Below are 13699 nucleotides of genomic sequence, written 5' to 3' on the forward strand. Positions count from 1 at the left end.
TCTCATTGGTATCTAAACATCAACTATAATGTATTTTCAAAAAGATGTCTCACTTACTGATAGATTAGAATTCAATAGAATACCGGTCTGTCGCATGAAATCTTGGGGTCTGGGAGGATATCAACTGATGCCCATGAAGGATTATACTTAGGTGGTCTTAGTGGGTTTAAACTCAAGGCTAATGTTATAATTAACCTCCATTATAATGGTTTAAAAATAATTTTCTCAAACTTTAATTAAAAAATAATATTTTTCTCCATTCCACTATAAGAAAATTACTAGAAGTATTAAATAAATCATCCCTCATCACTAAAAAAGTATGCATTGAGTGCATACTGTATGTCAGACACTATCGTAGGTGCTGAGTGTACAGTGATAAGCAAAATAGACAATGAAGTAAGACCTATACTGGTGGTCAGGAAAAAACACCCCCGAGGAAGTAACATTTTAGCTGAGATCAAAACAATGAAAGGGAATAACCATGTGACAAGTGGGAAGCAGTAAGGGCAGGAGGAATATGGGAAATCTCTACACCTTCCCCTTGATTTTGCTGTGAACATAAAACTGCTCTAAAAAATAAAGTCTATGTTTCAAAAAGTGGGAAGTAGAGCATTGCAAGCAGAACAAAGAGCATATATCATGACCCCAGAAGAGGGAAGAGCGAGGAGGGTGTGCTAAGACCAAGGAGCATGTGCAAGTTTGGATTTTATATTAAATGCAATAGGATAATTGCATGGAATAATTTTAAGCGTGGTGGGGGTGGCATGATAATATTTGTATTATGAAGATATCATTCGGGGGTAGTTATGCTTCTGGTCATGGTCAAGTAGCTTCTATCAAGCCAACCTTTCCACAGATGACAACTACAAACTTTGGAAAAAATATTTTAAAAACTATCTGAGGACAATGGAAGGAGATCAAAAGCAGACAGATTTTGGAGGGCAGTCAGCACTTCAAAGTGTGGAACAACATAGGATGAATTTCCCATTTTTATGGCTTTTAACCTGACAGCAGTGCCCAGTCTGTGCTAGGCAGAGAACCTAAAACTATGCTGGAAAACCTTCAGCATTTCAGAACTGCTGGGGACAGACTTCAGGGCAACCATAGCCAGTGAAAGTGACGCAAGGAAACCCCAAGGAGATCCAGATGGGGAGCCTGAGATTCTGTCAATACACTCTGCCCAAATCTCTGGCTGGTGCCTGAACCAAGCTTACAGCCAAGCGGAGGCTCAAAGATTGAATTGAGATTTGAGCTGCCACCCACTGCAGGGGAGACAGAGCTTGCAGCTGGAGCCCAATCAAATTAATTACCTGTTTCGAAAAAATAACGCATAACATTCATAATGCCCAAAAAGTCCAAAAATACTCAACATACAAGTATATAAGAATATGTGACGTAGTCTTGAGTTAAAAGACTATTAACAGACTGACACTGAGATGACAGCTCAAAGATAGTAAAATAAGATCTCTAAAGTGCTGAAAGAAAGAAACACTATTTTAAAAAAAGAAACACTATTAACTCAGAATTCCATACTGAAGGAAAATATCTTTCAATATCAAAGGCAAAAGAAAGATATTTTCTGATAAAGAAAAAATAGAGGGATTACATCAGCAGCAGACCTGACCTACAAGAAAAGTGAAAGGAAGCTCGTCAGACTGAAAGAAAATGATCCTACATAGAAACTCCAATCTTTAGAAAGAAATAAAAAGCATCAGAAGTGATAAGAAAAAATAATAATAGATAAGTTAAAATAGAATTCTAAAATATATTTTAAAAAGGCAAAAAAAAAAAAAAAAAAAAAAAAACCCAAAAAAACAAAGGAACAGAGAAACAAACAAACACAAAACCCAGAGGGGACATATAGAAAACAAACAGTGAAATGGTAGACCTAAATTCAACCCTATTAATAATAACATTGAATGTTGATGGACTAAACAATCTAGTTAAAATGCAGAAATAACCAGAATATATAAAACAGCAAGACCCAACTATTTATTGTCTATAACAGAAGCACTTTAAATATAAATATACAGAGACATTGAAAATTAGTGCATTGAAAAAGATATGCAATGCAAAATGTAAGAAGGCTAAAGGGGCTACATTTATACCTAATATATACAGTAGATTTCAGAATTAAAGAATTACTAGAGATAAAAAGGGACATTTCATAATGATAAAAGGATCAATTCACAGGAAGACAGAACAATCATAAATGTGAACGTGCCTAAAAACAGAGCTTTAAAATACATGAAATAAAAAATGGCAAAATTATATAGAGAAAAAAAAAACACCTTTTCTTAGCAATTGACAGAAATACAGAAAAAAAATAGACATATAGATTACCTGAAAAACACTATGACTGCCTTAATCTAATTGGTAACACCCAACAACTGCAGAATACAAATTATTTTCAAGTATATATAGTATAGTCCCATGATAGACTATGTATTGTTTGGCCATATAATAACTGTCAATAAATTTTAAAAGAATAAAATCATACAGAGAATGTTCTCTGATCACAATGGAATTAAATGAAATAAATAACAAAAATACATCTAGAAAAATCACTAATATTTATAAATTAAACAAAACAGTTATAAATCACAAGGAAAATCAGAATTTATAAAATACTCCAAACTGAATGAAAATACAGGATATCAAAATTTGTGTGATGCATGTGATAGTGCTGAAAAAGGAATTAATAGTGCTCATATTAAAAATAATAAAAAGTCTGAAATCAATAACCAGATTAAGGTTACACACTAAGAAAGTAGGAAAAAAAAAGCAAAGTAAACAAAAAGTAATTAGAAGGGGAACCAGGATAAAGATCAGAGCAGATATCAATGAAATAAAAAATAGTGAAAATACAGCCAAAACTAATTTTTTAAATTAATTTCAGGTATACAAAATAACATAGTGATTAGACATTTATATAACTCTCAATGTGATAACCCCAATAAGTCTATTACCCGTCTGACACTGTAGTTATTAGAATATTATTGACTATATTCCCTATGCTGTACTGTATATTCCTGAGACTATTCTTTTTAAATTATAGCTGACATTCAATATTACTTTATATTATTTCCAGGTGTACAGCATAGTGTTTAGACATTTATTTAACTTATGAAATGATCCCCCAATAAGTCTAATACCCATCTGACATTATACATAGTTTTTACAGTATTATTATTATTCTCCATACTATACATCTCTGTGAGTCTTATTACTACCAATCTGTACTTCTTAATCCCCTCATCTTTCTTACCTAGTCCCCCAAACTCCCTCCCATCTAGTAACCATCAGTTTGTTTTATGTATCTATGGGTCTGTTTCTGTTTTGTTTATTCATTTATTTTGTTCTTTAGATTCCACATATAAGTGACGTCATATGGTATTTGTCTTTCACTGTCTTACTTATTTTACTTAATAATAACCCCTGTGTCTATCTATGTTATCACAAATGGTAACATTTCATTCTTTTCGTCACCAAGTAATACTGTATTGTATGTATGTACCACCTCTTCTTTATCTATTGATGAGCACTAAGGTTGATTCCATAGCTTGGCTATTGTAAACAACACTACAATGAACATAACGATGCATATATCTTTTTGAATTAGTGTATTGGATTTCTTTGGATAAATACCCAGGAGTGGAATTGCTAGGTCATAAGGTAGTTCTATTTTTAATTTTTTGAGGAACCTCCATACTGTTTTCCATAGTAGCTGCATCAGTTTGCAATTCTACCAACAATGAACAAGAGTTCTGTTTTTGGGCTGGCCCGGTGGCTCAGGCGGTTGGAGCTCCATGCTCCTAACTCCGAAGGCTGCCAGTTCGATTCCCACATGGGCCAGTGGGCTCTCAACCACAAGGAACAATATTAATTATCCCAATCCATGAACATGGTATTTTTCCATTTATGTCTTATTCAGTTTCCTTCATCAAAGACTTGCACATAAATGTTCAGACCAGTTTTATTTATAAAAATACAAAAGCTAGAAACAGCCCTAATGTCTATTAATAGTTGAATGAATGAATAACTTTTATCTACCCAGGGAAATAATCTCAACCACAATTGCCAGTTCAATTCCTCGAGTCCCACAAGGGATGGTGGGCAGCGCCCCCTGCAACTAAAATTGAATATGGTACCTTGAGCTGAGCTGCCGCTGAGCTCCTGGATGGCTCAGTTGGTTGGAGTGCGTCCTCTCAACCACAAGATTGCTGGTTCGACTCCCGCAAGGGATGGTGGGCTGCGCCCCCTGCAACTAGCAACGGCAACTGGACCTGGAGCCAAGAAGCACCCTCCACAACTAAGATTGAAAGGACAACAACTTGAATTGGAAAAAAAGTCCTGGAAGTACACACTGTTCCCCAATAAAGTCCTGTTCCCTTCCCAAATAAAAAATTAAGAAAAAAAAAGAGTTGTTTTCTCAGCATTCTCACCAACACTTGTTTATTGATTTATTGGCGATAGCCATTCTGACAGGTGTGAGGTGATATCTCATTGTGGCTTTTATTTGCATTTCTCTGATGATTAGTGATGTTGAGCATCTTTTCATGTGTCTATTGGCCATCTGCATGTCCTCTTTGGAGAAATGTCTATTCAGGTCCTTTGCCCAAAATTAATTTCTTGAAAAGATCAGCAAAATTGATAACCCCCCAACTAGACTGATCAAGAACATAATTTACAAAAATCAGGAATGAAAGAGGGTTTATTATTTCAGATCCTAAAGATATCAGAAGGATAATAAGAGAATATTATGGAAAACCTCATAGCAACAAATTCATAATTAAATCAATGGAGAAATCGAATAGTACAACCTAACAAAACTGATGTAAAATGAAATAGAAAATATGAATAGCTCTATAGCTATTAAAGAAAATAAATCCATTATTAAAAAGATTCTCATAAAGAAAACTCTAGGCCCAGATAGTTTCAGTGGTGAAATCTATCAAACACTTAAGAAAGAAATAACATCAGTCTTTTTAATAAACCACTAAAACATTAATAGATAATTTTCCTAAAAATTGTCAAAATTAATTCTACTAACTTTTACTCCAACCGCCACATGAAAGTTCCCATTTCTTTACAACTTTGCCAACACTTAGTATTGTAGGACTTAATTTTTTTTTTTAACCAATCTGGCGTGGGTGATAATATTTCTTTATGGCTTTAATTTGTTTCACTGAATATTAATGAGGTTGGATATATTTTTCTACATTCCTCATCTGAATTACTACTTGTCAACTCTGCCTATTTTTCTATTGGATTGGATGTCTTTTACTAAATTGATTTTTGGGAGGTATTTATATTTTTTTGGATACTCAGACTTTGTCAACTTTGTGACTTGTGAAGTCATGACTGAAATCAAGATAATGAACATATCTGCCACTCCCAAAAGTTTCCGTATGCCTCTTTGTAAGACAACCTCCCACACTCTCGTATCCCGTTACCAGGCAACCACTGATCTGCTTGCTGTCAGTAAATATTCGTTTGCATTTTCAAGAATTTCAAATAAAAATAAATAAATAAATAAATAAAATAAAAAAAAATAAAAAAAAGAATAAAAAAAAGAATTTCAAATAAATTGGACTGTACAAATGTATTTTGTATTGTGTCTGGCTTCTTTCACTCAACATAATTATTTTGAGATTCATCCCTGTTGTTGTGTATAGGGGTAATCCATTCCTTTTACTGCTGAGCAGTATTTCCCTGGGTAGATAAAAGTTATTCATTCATTCATCTATTAATAGACATTAGGGCTGTTTCTAGCTTTTGTATTTTTATAAATAAAACTGGTCTGAACATTTATGTGCAAGTCTTTGATGAAGGAAACTGAATAAGACATAAATGGAAAAATACCATGTTCATGGATTGGGATAATTAATATTGTTAAAATGTCCATACTGCTCAAAGCCATTTTTAGTAGATTGTATGTAGATCCAGTGTAATCCTTATCAAGATTCCAATGGCACCTTTTACAGAAGTAGAAAGAAAATCCTAAACTTTATATGGAACCATAAAAGACCCCCCAGAGCGAAATCAATCATGAGAAAAAACAGCAAAGTAGGATTTCAAACCATATTATAAAGCCATAGTAACCAAAACAGTATGGAACTAGCATAAAAGCAGACACATAGACCAATGTAACAGAATAAAAACCTAGAAATAAACCTAAGCTTTTATGGTCAACTAATAATACCTGACAAGGCAGCCAAGAATAGTTAATGGAGAAAAGACAGTCTCTTGAATAAATGGTGCTGGGAAAACTGGATATTTACATGTAAAAGAGTAAAATTACACCTCTATCTTGCACCACTCATGAAGATAAACTCAAAATGAATCAAAGACTTAAATGTAAGACTCAGGTCATACCATAAAACTCCTAGAAGAAAATATAGGGGGAACCTTCTTGACTGGGTCTTATCAATGATTTTTTCTTCTTTTTTTTTGATATGATAGCTTTAGATATCATATAAATAAAAAACAAGTGGGAGTACATCAAACTAAAAAGCTTCTACACAGCAAAAGAAACAACAAAATGAAAAGGCAGCCTACCTATTGAATAGGAGAAAATATTTGAAAATCTTGGCATGAGAAAGGTGTGTGCATAAATGGTCCCAAAGGAGCTCACTGATGAACAAAAGCAAAGGCGAGTCAAAGTTTGCCAAGACCTTTTCGAGAGGCAAGACAATGTTTTGGGCAGTGTTATCACTGGTGATGAAACATGGGTGTACCAATAACCTGCAACAAAGCGTCAAAGTGCATAATGGAAGTCAGCCAGTTCTCCACGACCAAAAAAGTTTCGTCAGTCCAAATCAAAAGTCAAAACGATGTTGCTAACCTTTTTTTAATATCAGAGGGATTATTCATTATGAATTTGTACCAAATGAAAAAAAGTTAATCAAGTTTACTATTTGGAAGTGCTGAAAAGGCTGCCTGAAAAAGTTAGATGAAAATGACCTGAACTTTTCACCAACAATTCATGGCTCTTGCATCAATGCACCAGCTCACATGCACTGTCTGTGAGGGAGTCTTTAGCAGTAAACAAATAACTGCATTGGAACACCCTCCCTACTCACCTGATATGGCCCCCACTTACTTTTTTTTTTTTTTACTGGAAGATAAAGGAAATATTGAAAGCAACATTTTGATGACATTCAGGACCTCAAGGGTAATAAATACAACAATAGCTCTGATGGCCATTCCAGAAAAAGATTTCCAAAATTGCTTTGAAGGGTGAACTAGGTGCTGGCGTCAGTATATAGATAGCTTCCCAAGGGGAGTACTTTGAAGATGACCGTAGTGATATTCAGTAATGAGGTATGTAGCACTTTTTCTATGATGAATTTGCAAACTTAATTGTCATTACACACACACACACACACACACACACACACACACACACACACACACAATGGAGTACTATTTAGCCATAAGAAAATAAGGAAATCTTGCCATTTGGGACAATATAGATGGACCTAGAGGGTATTGGGCTAAGTGAAATAAGTCAGACAGAGCAAGACAAATACTGTATGATCTTATTTATATGTGGAATCTTATAAAGAAGAAAAACAAAAACAAAAACCAAACAACAACAAAAAACTAACTCCTAGGACAGACTGGTGGTTGCCAGAGTCAGAGGATGGGGAGGTGGGCGAAATAAGTGATGGTCAAAGGGTACAAACTTCCAGTTATAGAACAAATAAGTCCAGGAGATGTAAAGTACAGTGCGATGACTATAGTTAATAATATTGTATTGTATATTTGAAAGTTGCTAGTAGAGTAAATCTTAAAAGTTCTTACGATGAGAAACAAAGTTTCATAACTTTACGTGGTGATGTTAACTCAAGTTACTGTGATAATCATTTCACAATATATACAAATGCCAAATCATAATCATTTTGTTGCACACGTAAAATTAATACAATGTTATATGGCAATTATACTTCAATTAAAAAAAGAGAAATGATAAATAAGCATAGGAATCACAGGAAGATATAAAATTATTTCACATGTTTCCTCTAAAGGCAATCTAAGGATACAACCGTTCTCTGTTTCATTGCTTACCTATACGTATTGATCATGCCTTTGTACCATGGGCTCTTTGAATTAAACTAGGCTCTTAATAGGTCAGAAAATAAACTGTATTGGAAAACGTAATAGGCAAGCATGGAACAAAAACCCTTCAGTGAGAAAGTTTTTTAATTTTTACAAAATGACTCTGGTCATTCATCCTTCTCCCACTTCTCCATCTAGGCAAAATCACAAATCTTCATTCCTGGTTAAAAGCACTCTGGCAAGAAACAAAGGAAGCCCAAATAGCCACAAAGCCAACCTCCCTCCCAGTGAATAACAGAATGCCTTGGTGGGGGGTAGGAGGCACCAAATAGTGACCTCGCTGGGCCCAAAGGTATGCCATGGAAACCTTGGTTATAAGAAGAACCTTAAGCTTACTCACTCCCTCCACTGAAAACGTGGATCCCCACCCCCCAAACTAGTTCTGAGGTACTGAGGCTCTTGTGCTGCCATAGGGTTTGTGATGCAAGATCTTGCTGCTTGGCAACCAGCGTGCTGCTCAACAAACTTCTAAACAACAAAATAAAACGTGATTGGTTCCCCTGTGGGCAATACAATAGCACCGGTTAACTGCTTACAGTTCAAATAAAGAGGCAAAGTGATTCAAAAACTATGGGGTCTGTTTGTTCATAGTATAGGCACAAACTTTCTGATTAAGTAGTTTAAATTCTTCTCTAACACTGCTGATAAACTGACAATATAACATTTGCTGCCCACTCTATAAAAGCACTTTACATTTTAATGAGAATGCGCACATGTAGTTGTTTATTTTCAGAAGCAACTCCTGGACTTTGGGGGAATGACAGAAGAGGGTGGGGGTGGGGCAGAAGAGATCCACCAAGTATACTCGAATAATGGAGACGATTTTTATATGCCAGGTATTTAAAAGTAAAGTGTTCAAAATAACATATTTATTAATGCATGGTTTCTGTGACTAGCTAACCATCATTTTTTTCCTTGCCTGCATTCACAAGTTGGTTTCATAGAAGGCTTTATTGTAGTCCCAGAGCATTGTTTTGCATTAATTTCTATGACAAGGAACCCAAAACACATGGTGCCGAGAGTAACAAAACAGCGTTAGGGAAACAGTCATGACTTGGCACAAAGTGTGACAAGCTGTAAAAAAGGGAATGTTTCAATATCTGAAGTGGTGTTGATTTCCTACGAACAACCTTTTCTCTTCTAAACAGTATCATATTCTTTTCAAGCACATTTAGAACGCAAGTCAAGCTGTGTTTTATTTTTGATTATAATAAACACAGTCAGTTTACTGTAACAAAGACATACTAGTGGTGATCAGTTGAAAGCCAAAGTACAACCCCATAAGCTGGGCGGGGGGTGGGGTGGGGGGAGTCTGGGGGGCCGGTAGTCAACTGATAAAATAAAAGACCAGCCGTCTGGAAACTTCTCTTAAAAGAACATAAAAAGGCAGTGTTTTCTTATGAGACTAACACAGAATGCCAAAATATCTAGCTGGGCTCTTTTTTTGTTGTCACTTATAGCAATTTGTAACTAAAAATAGCAAATCCTTCAAAATATTGGGCTCCCATATTTGTTTTTTTCATCTCCATGATAAAATTTAAAAATTCTGTACACTGCTTTAAATTGTAATACTATTTCTTATATAGACTCTTCTACATAGTAAGTATATTTATTATAGTAATACTGAAACTATCATTTTTATATGTTTGTAATTATGCATGCACTTAGATTATTGATAAAGGTAAAATGAATAGTTCATAAAAAACAGTTACAAATACAGTTAATAAAATTTTGTGATTAAATTATATTCCTGAATTCAAAATTATTAGGAAATAATATAAATAAACTTACCATTTCTTGAACTAATGATTTTTCAGTTTCAAGCTCAAGCCGTAATTTGTCTCTACCCTCAGTTAACTGAAAGAGAAGGACATTACATTTTGATTAAAAAACAGACTAACTGATGGGGACGGCCTGATGGCTTAGTTGGTTAGAGCACGAGCTCTGAACAACACAGATGGTGGTTCAATTCCCACATGGGCCAGTGAGCTGCGCCCTCCACAACTAGATTGAAGACAATGAGCTGCCACTAAGCTTCCGGAGGGGCAGCAGGATGGCTCAGTTGGTTAGAGCTCGAGCTCTTAACACAAGGTTGCCGGTTCAATTCCCACATGGGATGGTGGGCTGCGCCCCCTGCAACTAAAGATTGAAAACAGCAACTGGACTTGGAGCTGAGCTGCGCCCTCCACAACTAGATTGAGGGATAACGACTTGGAGCTGATGGGCCCTGGAGACACCCACTGTCCCCCAATATTCCCCAATAAAATTTATTTAAAAAAAACACAAAAAAACAGACCACCTGAAATTCCTCCTCAATAAAACTTAGTGAAATATATTTTGATTCTGAATGAGAAAAATGGATCTCAATATGATCAAAGAAAAAATGAAATGTGTACAGATCACCATGTGATAATATGTTATCATATAATTATTATATTTTTATTATATAAGCAAGCAAAATATACACAGAAAATGCCAATTTATTGACAACTTTCCTCATCTCAGCCCCCAAAAATGTGACATCAATAGGTAATAAAGCAAGTCTTAGGTTATCAAAAAGAGCAATTTTGCTTTTCTCTTTATATAATCCATTTCTCTTATTTTAGTTTTTTGTGCCATATACATATGCTTATCAAGCCATATTCATAGCAATTGAAAATAGCCAACAAAGCATATATTGCAGGGCCATTGTACTCATGACTTGCGTCAGTATTTTAAATTTGCGTGTGATATATGCATTAATAAAATTCAACCCTTGGTTTTGACATATATTCAATTCAATTAATTCATATATTTATTAATTTAATAAACATGTGTGGAACACCTTTTAAATGCCAGGCATTTTGTTCAACTATAGAAGTTCAAAACTGAACTAGAACAGATCCCTTCCCCTGCGGCATCTACAGCATGGTGGGAGAGCAATGTGAAAATAACAACTATAAAACGTAAGAAAAAATGTTAATAAATCAAATCTTTGGGTAGTCAAAAAACATAAGAATCCACATAACATGGTAACCATAATTATAATAAGACACGCTTATTCTTATAGGAGAAGTTCCATTTGACAAAGGTTTTGAAGAATACCGCATGTAGAAATTCAACAAGCTGGAGGAGGAAGGCATAGAAAACGGCCAACAAAACTGCAGTGCGACCACAGAAAAGCATGGAGTAATGGAGGAACTGGGAAAAGTTTGATGTTATGGGATCCAGGGTGCATACTCTCAGGAATGGCAGGGAGTGAGCGGGGAAGGAGATCCAGCGCGACACTGTGAGGGGCCTTGCTCACCACGATTAGGAGGGAAGGCAGAATGACGTAACGAGAACAGCAGTTGTTTCAAATCAAAGCTCTGCTCCTTACTAGCTGTGTAGCTAAGTTAATTCTATGCTTCAAGACTTAGTTTTCTCATCTGTAAAATCAGGATCAAAAAGCCTACTGCAAAGAGTTGTTGTGGGAAGAATTTGAGTAGCAAATATGAAAGTGCTTAGTTGTCCCCGGCATTTAAAAATGGCTCAGTACATCTTTGGGTGGCCTGGTTTTATACTGAAGGCAATGAGAAGCCATTGAAGGTTTTAGTTTTAGCACATTAGATTAGGATCCTAGATTACTATGGCAGCAGTGTGGAAGTTAGATTTGAAAAAGAAAGAGAATGGAGACAGGAAAATGAAGAATCTATGGAAATGATGAGGGCCTCTACTAAGTCTGTGGCAATGTTTTTACAGAGAAAGAGGATTTGAGATAAATTTGGAAGGCAAGTCGACAGGCCTAGTGACCAACTATATATGAGGTATGAAGGAGACAACAGAGAATGACCCTAGATTTGTCATTTGGTCCTCTGGACAGATGACAATTTCATTAATTTAAATGAGGAGCACAGCGCAGTCCAGATTCGAGGGATAATGAGTTCAAGTTTTGACATTGGGTTGAGGAACATGTACAGCATTTTTCAACAAATATTTTTGAAGGCTCATTGGGATATAAAGATAAGACATAATTCCTAACCTGAAGGAAGCAAATAGTCCCAGGGATGTGGGTACAGTCAACGACGTCTTCCCCAGTGCATGTACCATTGAAAGTGAGGATGAGGACAGTTGAAATTAAGGATGTGATGTTCAGGGAAAACCTGAAGCAGAAGGGGAAGGTATAGAAGTCACTGGTAAAGATGTGTGCCAGTTACGGGAGAGTCTCAGGCCAGCTGGAGAGAAAACAATAAGACCAAAGGTAAATAGAATCCTCAGGAATACTATTTCAGTGGAAGATGGAGGAGAAGCCACTGACAGACATTGCTTAGGAATAGATGAAGAAGTATGGGAAAAATCAGAAACAAACATTGCTGCAGAAGGCATCTGTGACAAGGCGTGTAGTTCTGTCATGCACAGCAGAAAATTCAAGAAGGAAAAAGACTGGAAAGGATGAAGGGCAATATGAACCTCATTGTGACCTGATCAACAGAAAAAACTAGCCGCAGGGGAGGGAAGAAGGGGCTGGTTTTCTTTTAAATGATATTTGAAGAACTGTGGGCTTTGATTATGTCTGTAGGCTAGAGCGAAATTTTAAAAGCACAAGAAAAAGGCTGATGAAGAACAGTCCCAGAACACAAAGAAGGAAGAGATGGAGTCAGGCAAATAGGTGGAAGGAAGAGTGAGGGCAAAGAAGAATGTCCCCTCTTCTGATGACAAGGAGTAAAGGTAACGCTAAGTAAGCTAAGTGACAGAGTAAGAGAGTGCCAAGGAGAAAAAAAATCCAAGTATCTGCTATGTTCTCTGTGAATTAGGAAATAGTGTAGAGGTGGATATGGGAATTGAGAAAAAGTAGTGAAGACTGGAAGAGCTGTAGTGGGTAGTAAGAAAGGGTGCTAATTAGATCCAAGTGGAATCATAGGCAGAGGGAGGGCACAGCTATTCTGGGTTAAGACCCCATCTTGAATTGTCTCCAGCAGCACAGGGCAGTCCCTGAGCGGGGCTGGAGGATCCTGGGGACTGGCCAGATGAACGGGGTGAAGGGTGTAGTTGAAGGTGTGAGAGGTTGAACAGCAGGTTTAGAGAAAGAAAAGGAAGGAGAGAGGTGGAAGGAAAGGAAAATATTTTGTGTTGAGTCATCATACCTTGGTCTGAAAAGAAGTGTCACCAAGTTTCTAATGGGTGTCAGTTACCAGGAAACATCAGGCCATTAGCCCCGACCCTACCTCCCTAGATCTGCCTTCATCAGTGATCTCTCTTTGTTGTGTTTTTACCATCTCATTCTTCTTTCCATTGATATCATTTAAAAATTCTCTAGCTTCACCTTTTAAAAAAATTCCTCTGTCAGCCCCATAACCCTTCCAAATACTCCCCTCGTCTCCCTGGCCATCCACTGCCAAATGTCTATAGACCAACCATGCTCACTGCCTCCACTTCTGCATTCACTCCACTTCTCAACTGCTCCCACTGTTCCAGGGAAATGACTCTCGTTGATATGACCAGGGTTATTTTGTGGCCAAAGCTAAACTGTCCAATCTTCCCTTTTTAGCTATTAGCACACCTGCCCTCTGGGCAGCATTTGACACACTAAAGTGATTCCTTCCTTTCTGAGACTCTT

At 36.4% G+C, this 13699-nt stretch overlaps 1 protein-coding gene across 1 annotated transcript in view; it reads right to left on the minus strand.

The window, feature by feature from the left end:
* Positions 1-13699, minus strand: part of C5H10orf67 (chromosome 5 C10orf67 homolog) — a 109964-nt gene that overhangs the window by 51348 nt on the left and 44917 nt on the right. The window contains exon 9 of the mRNA XM_033100524.1: positions 9916-9981. Coding sequence (XP_032956415.1) covers positions 9916-9981 — 66 coding nt within the window. The remainder of the gene's footprint in view (positions 1-9915; positions 9982-13699) is intronic.

The sequence above is a fragment of the Rhinolophus ferrumequinum genome, assembly GCF_004115265.2.
Source record: "Rhinolophus ferrumequinum isolate MPI-CBG mRhiFer1 chromosome 5 unlocalized genomic scaffold, mRhiFer1_v1.p scaffold_110_arrow_ctg1, whole genome shotgun sequence".
Lineage (NCBI taxonomy): Eukaryota > Metazoa > Chordata > Mammalia > Chiroptera > Rhinolophidae > Rhinolophus > Rhinolophus ferrumequinum.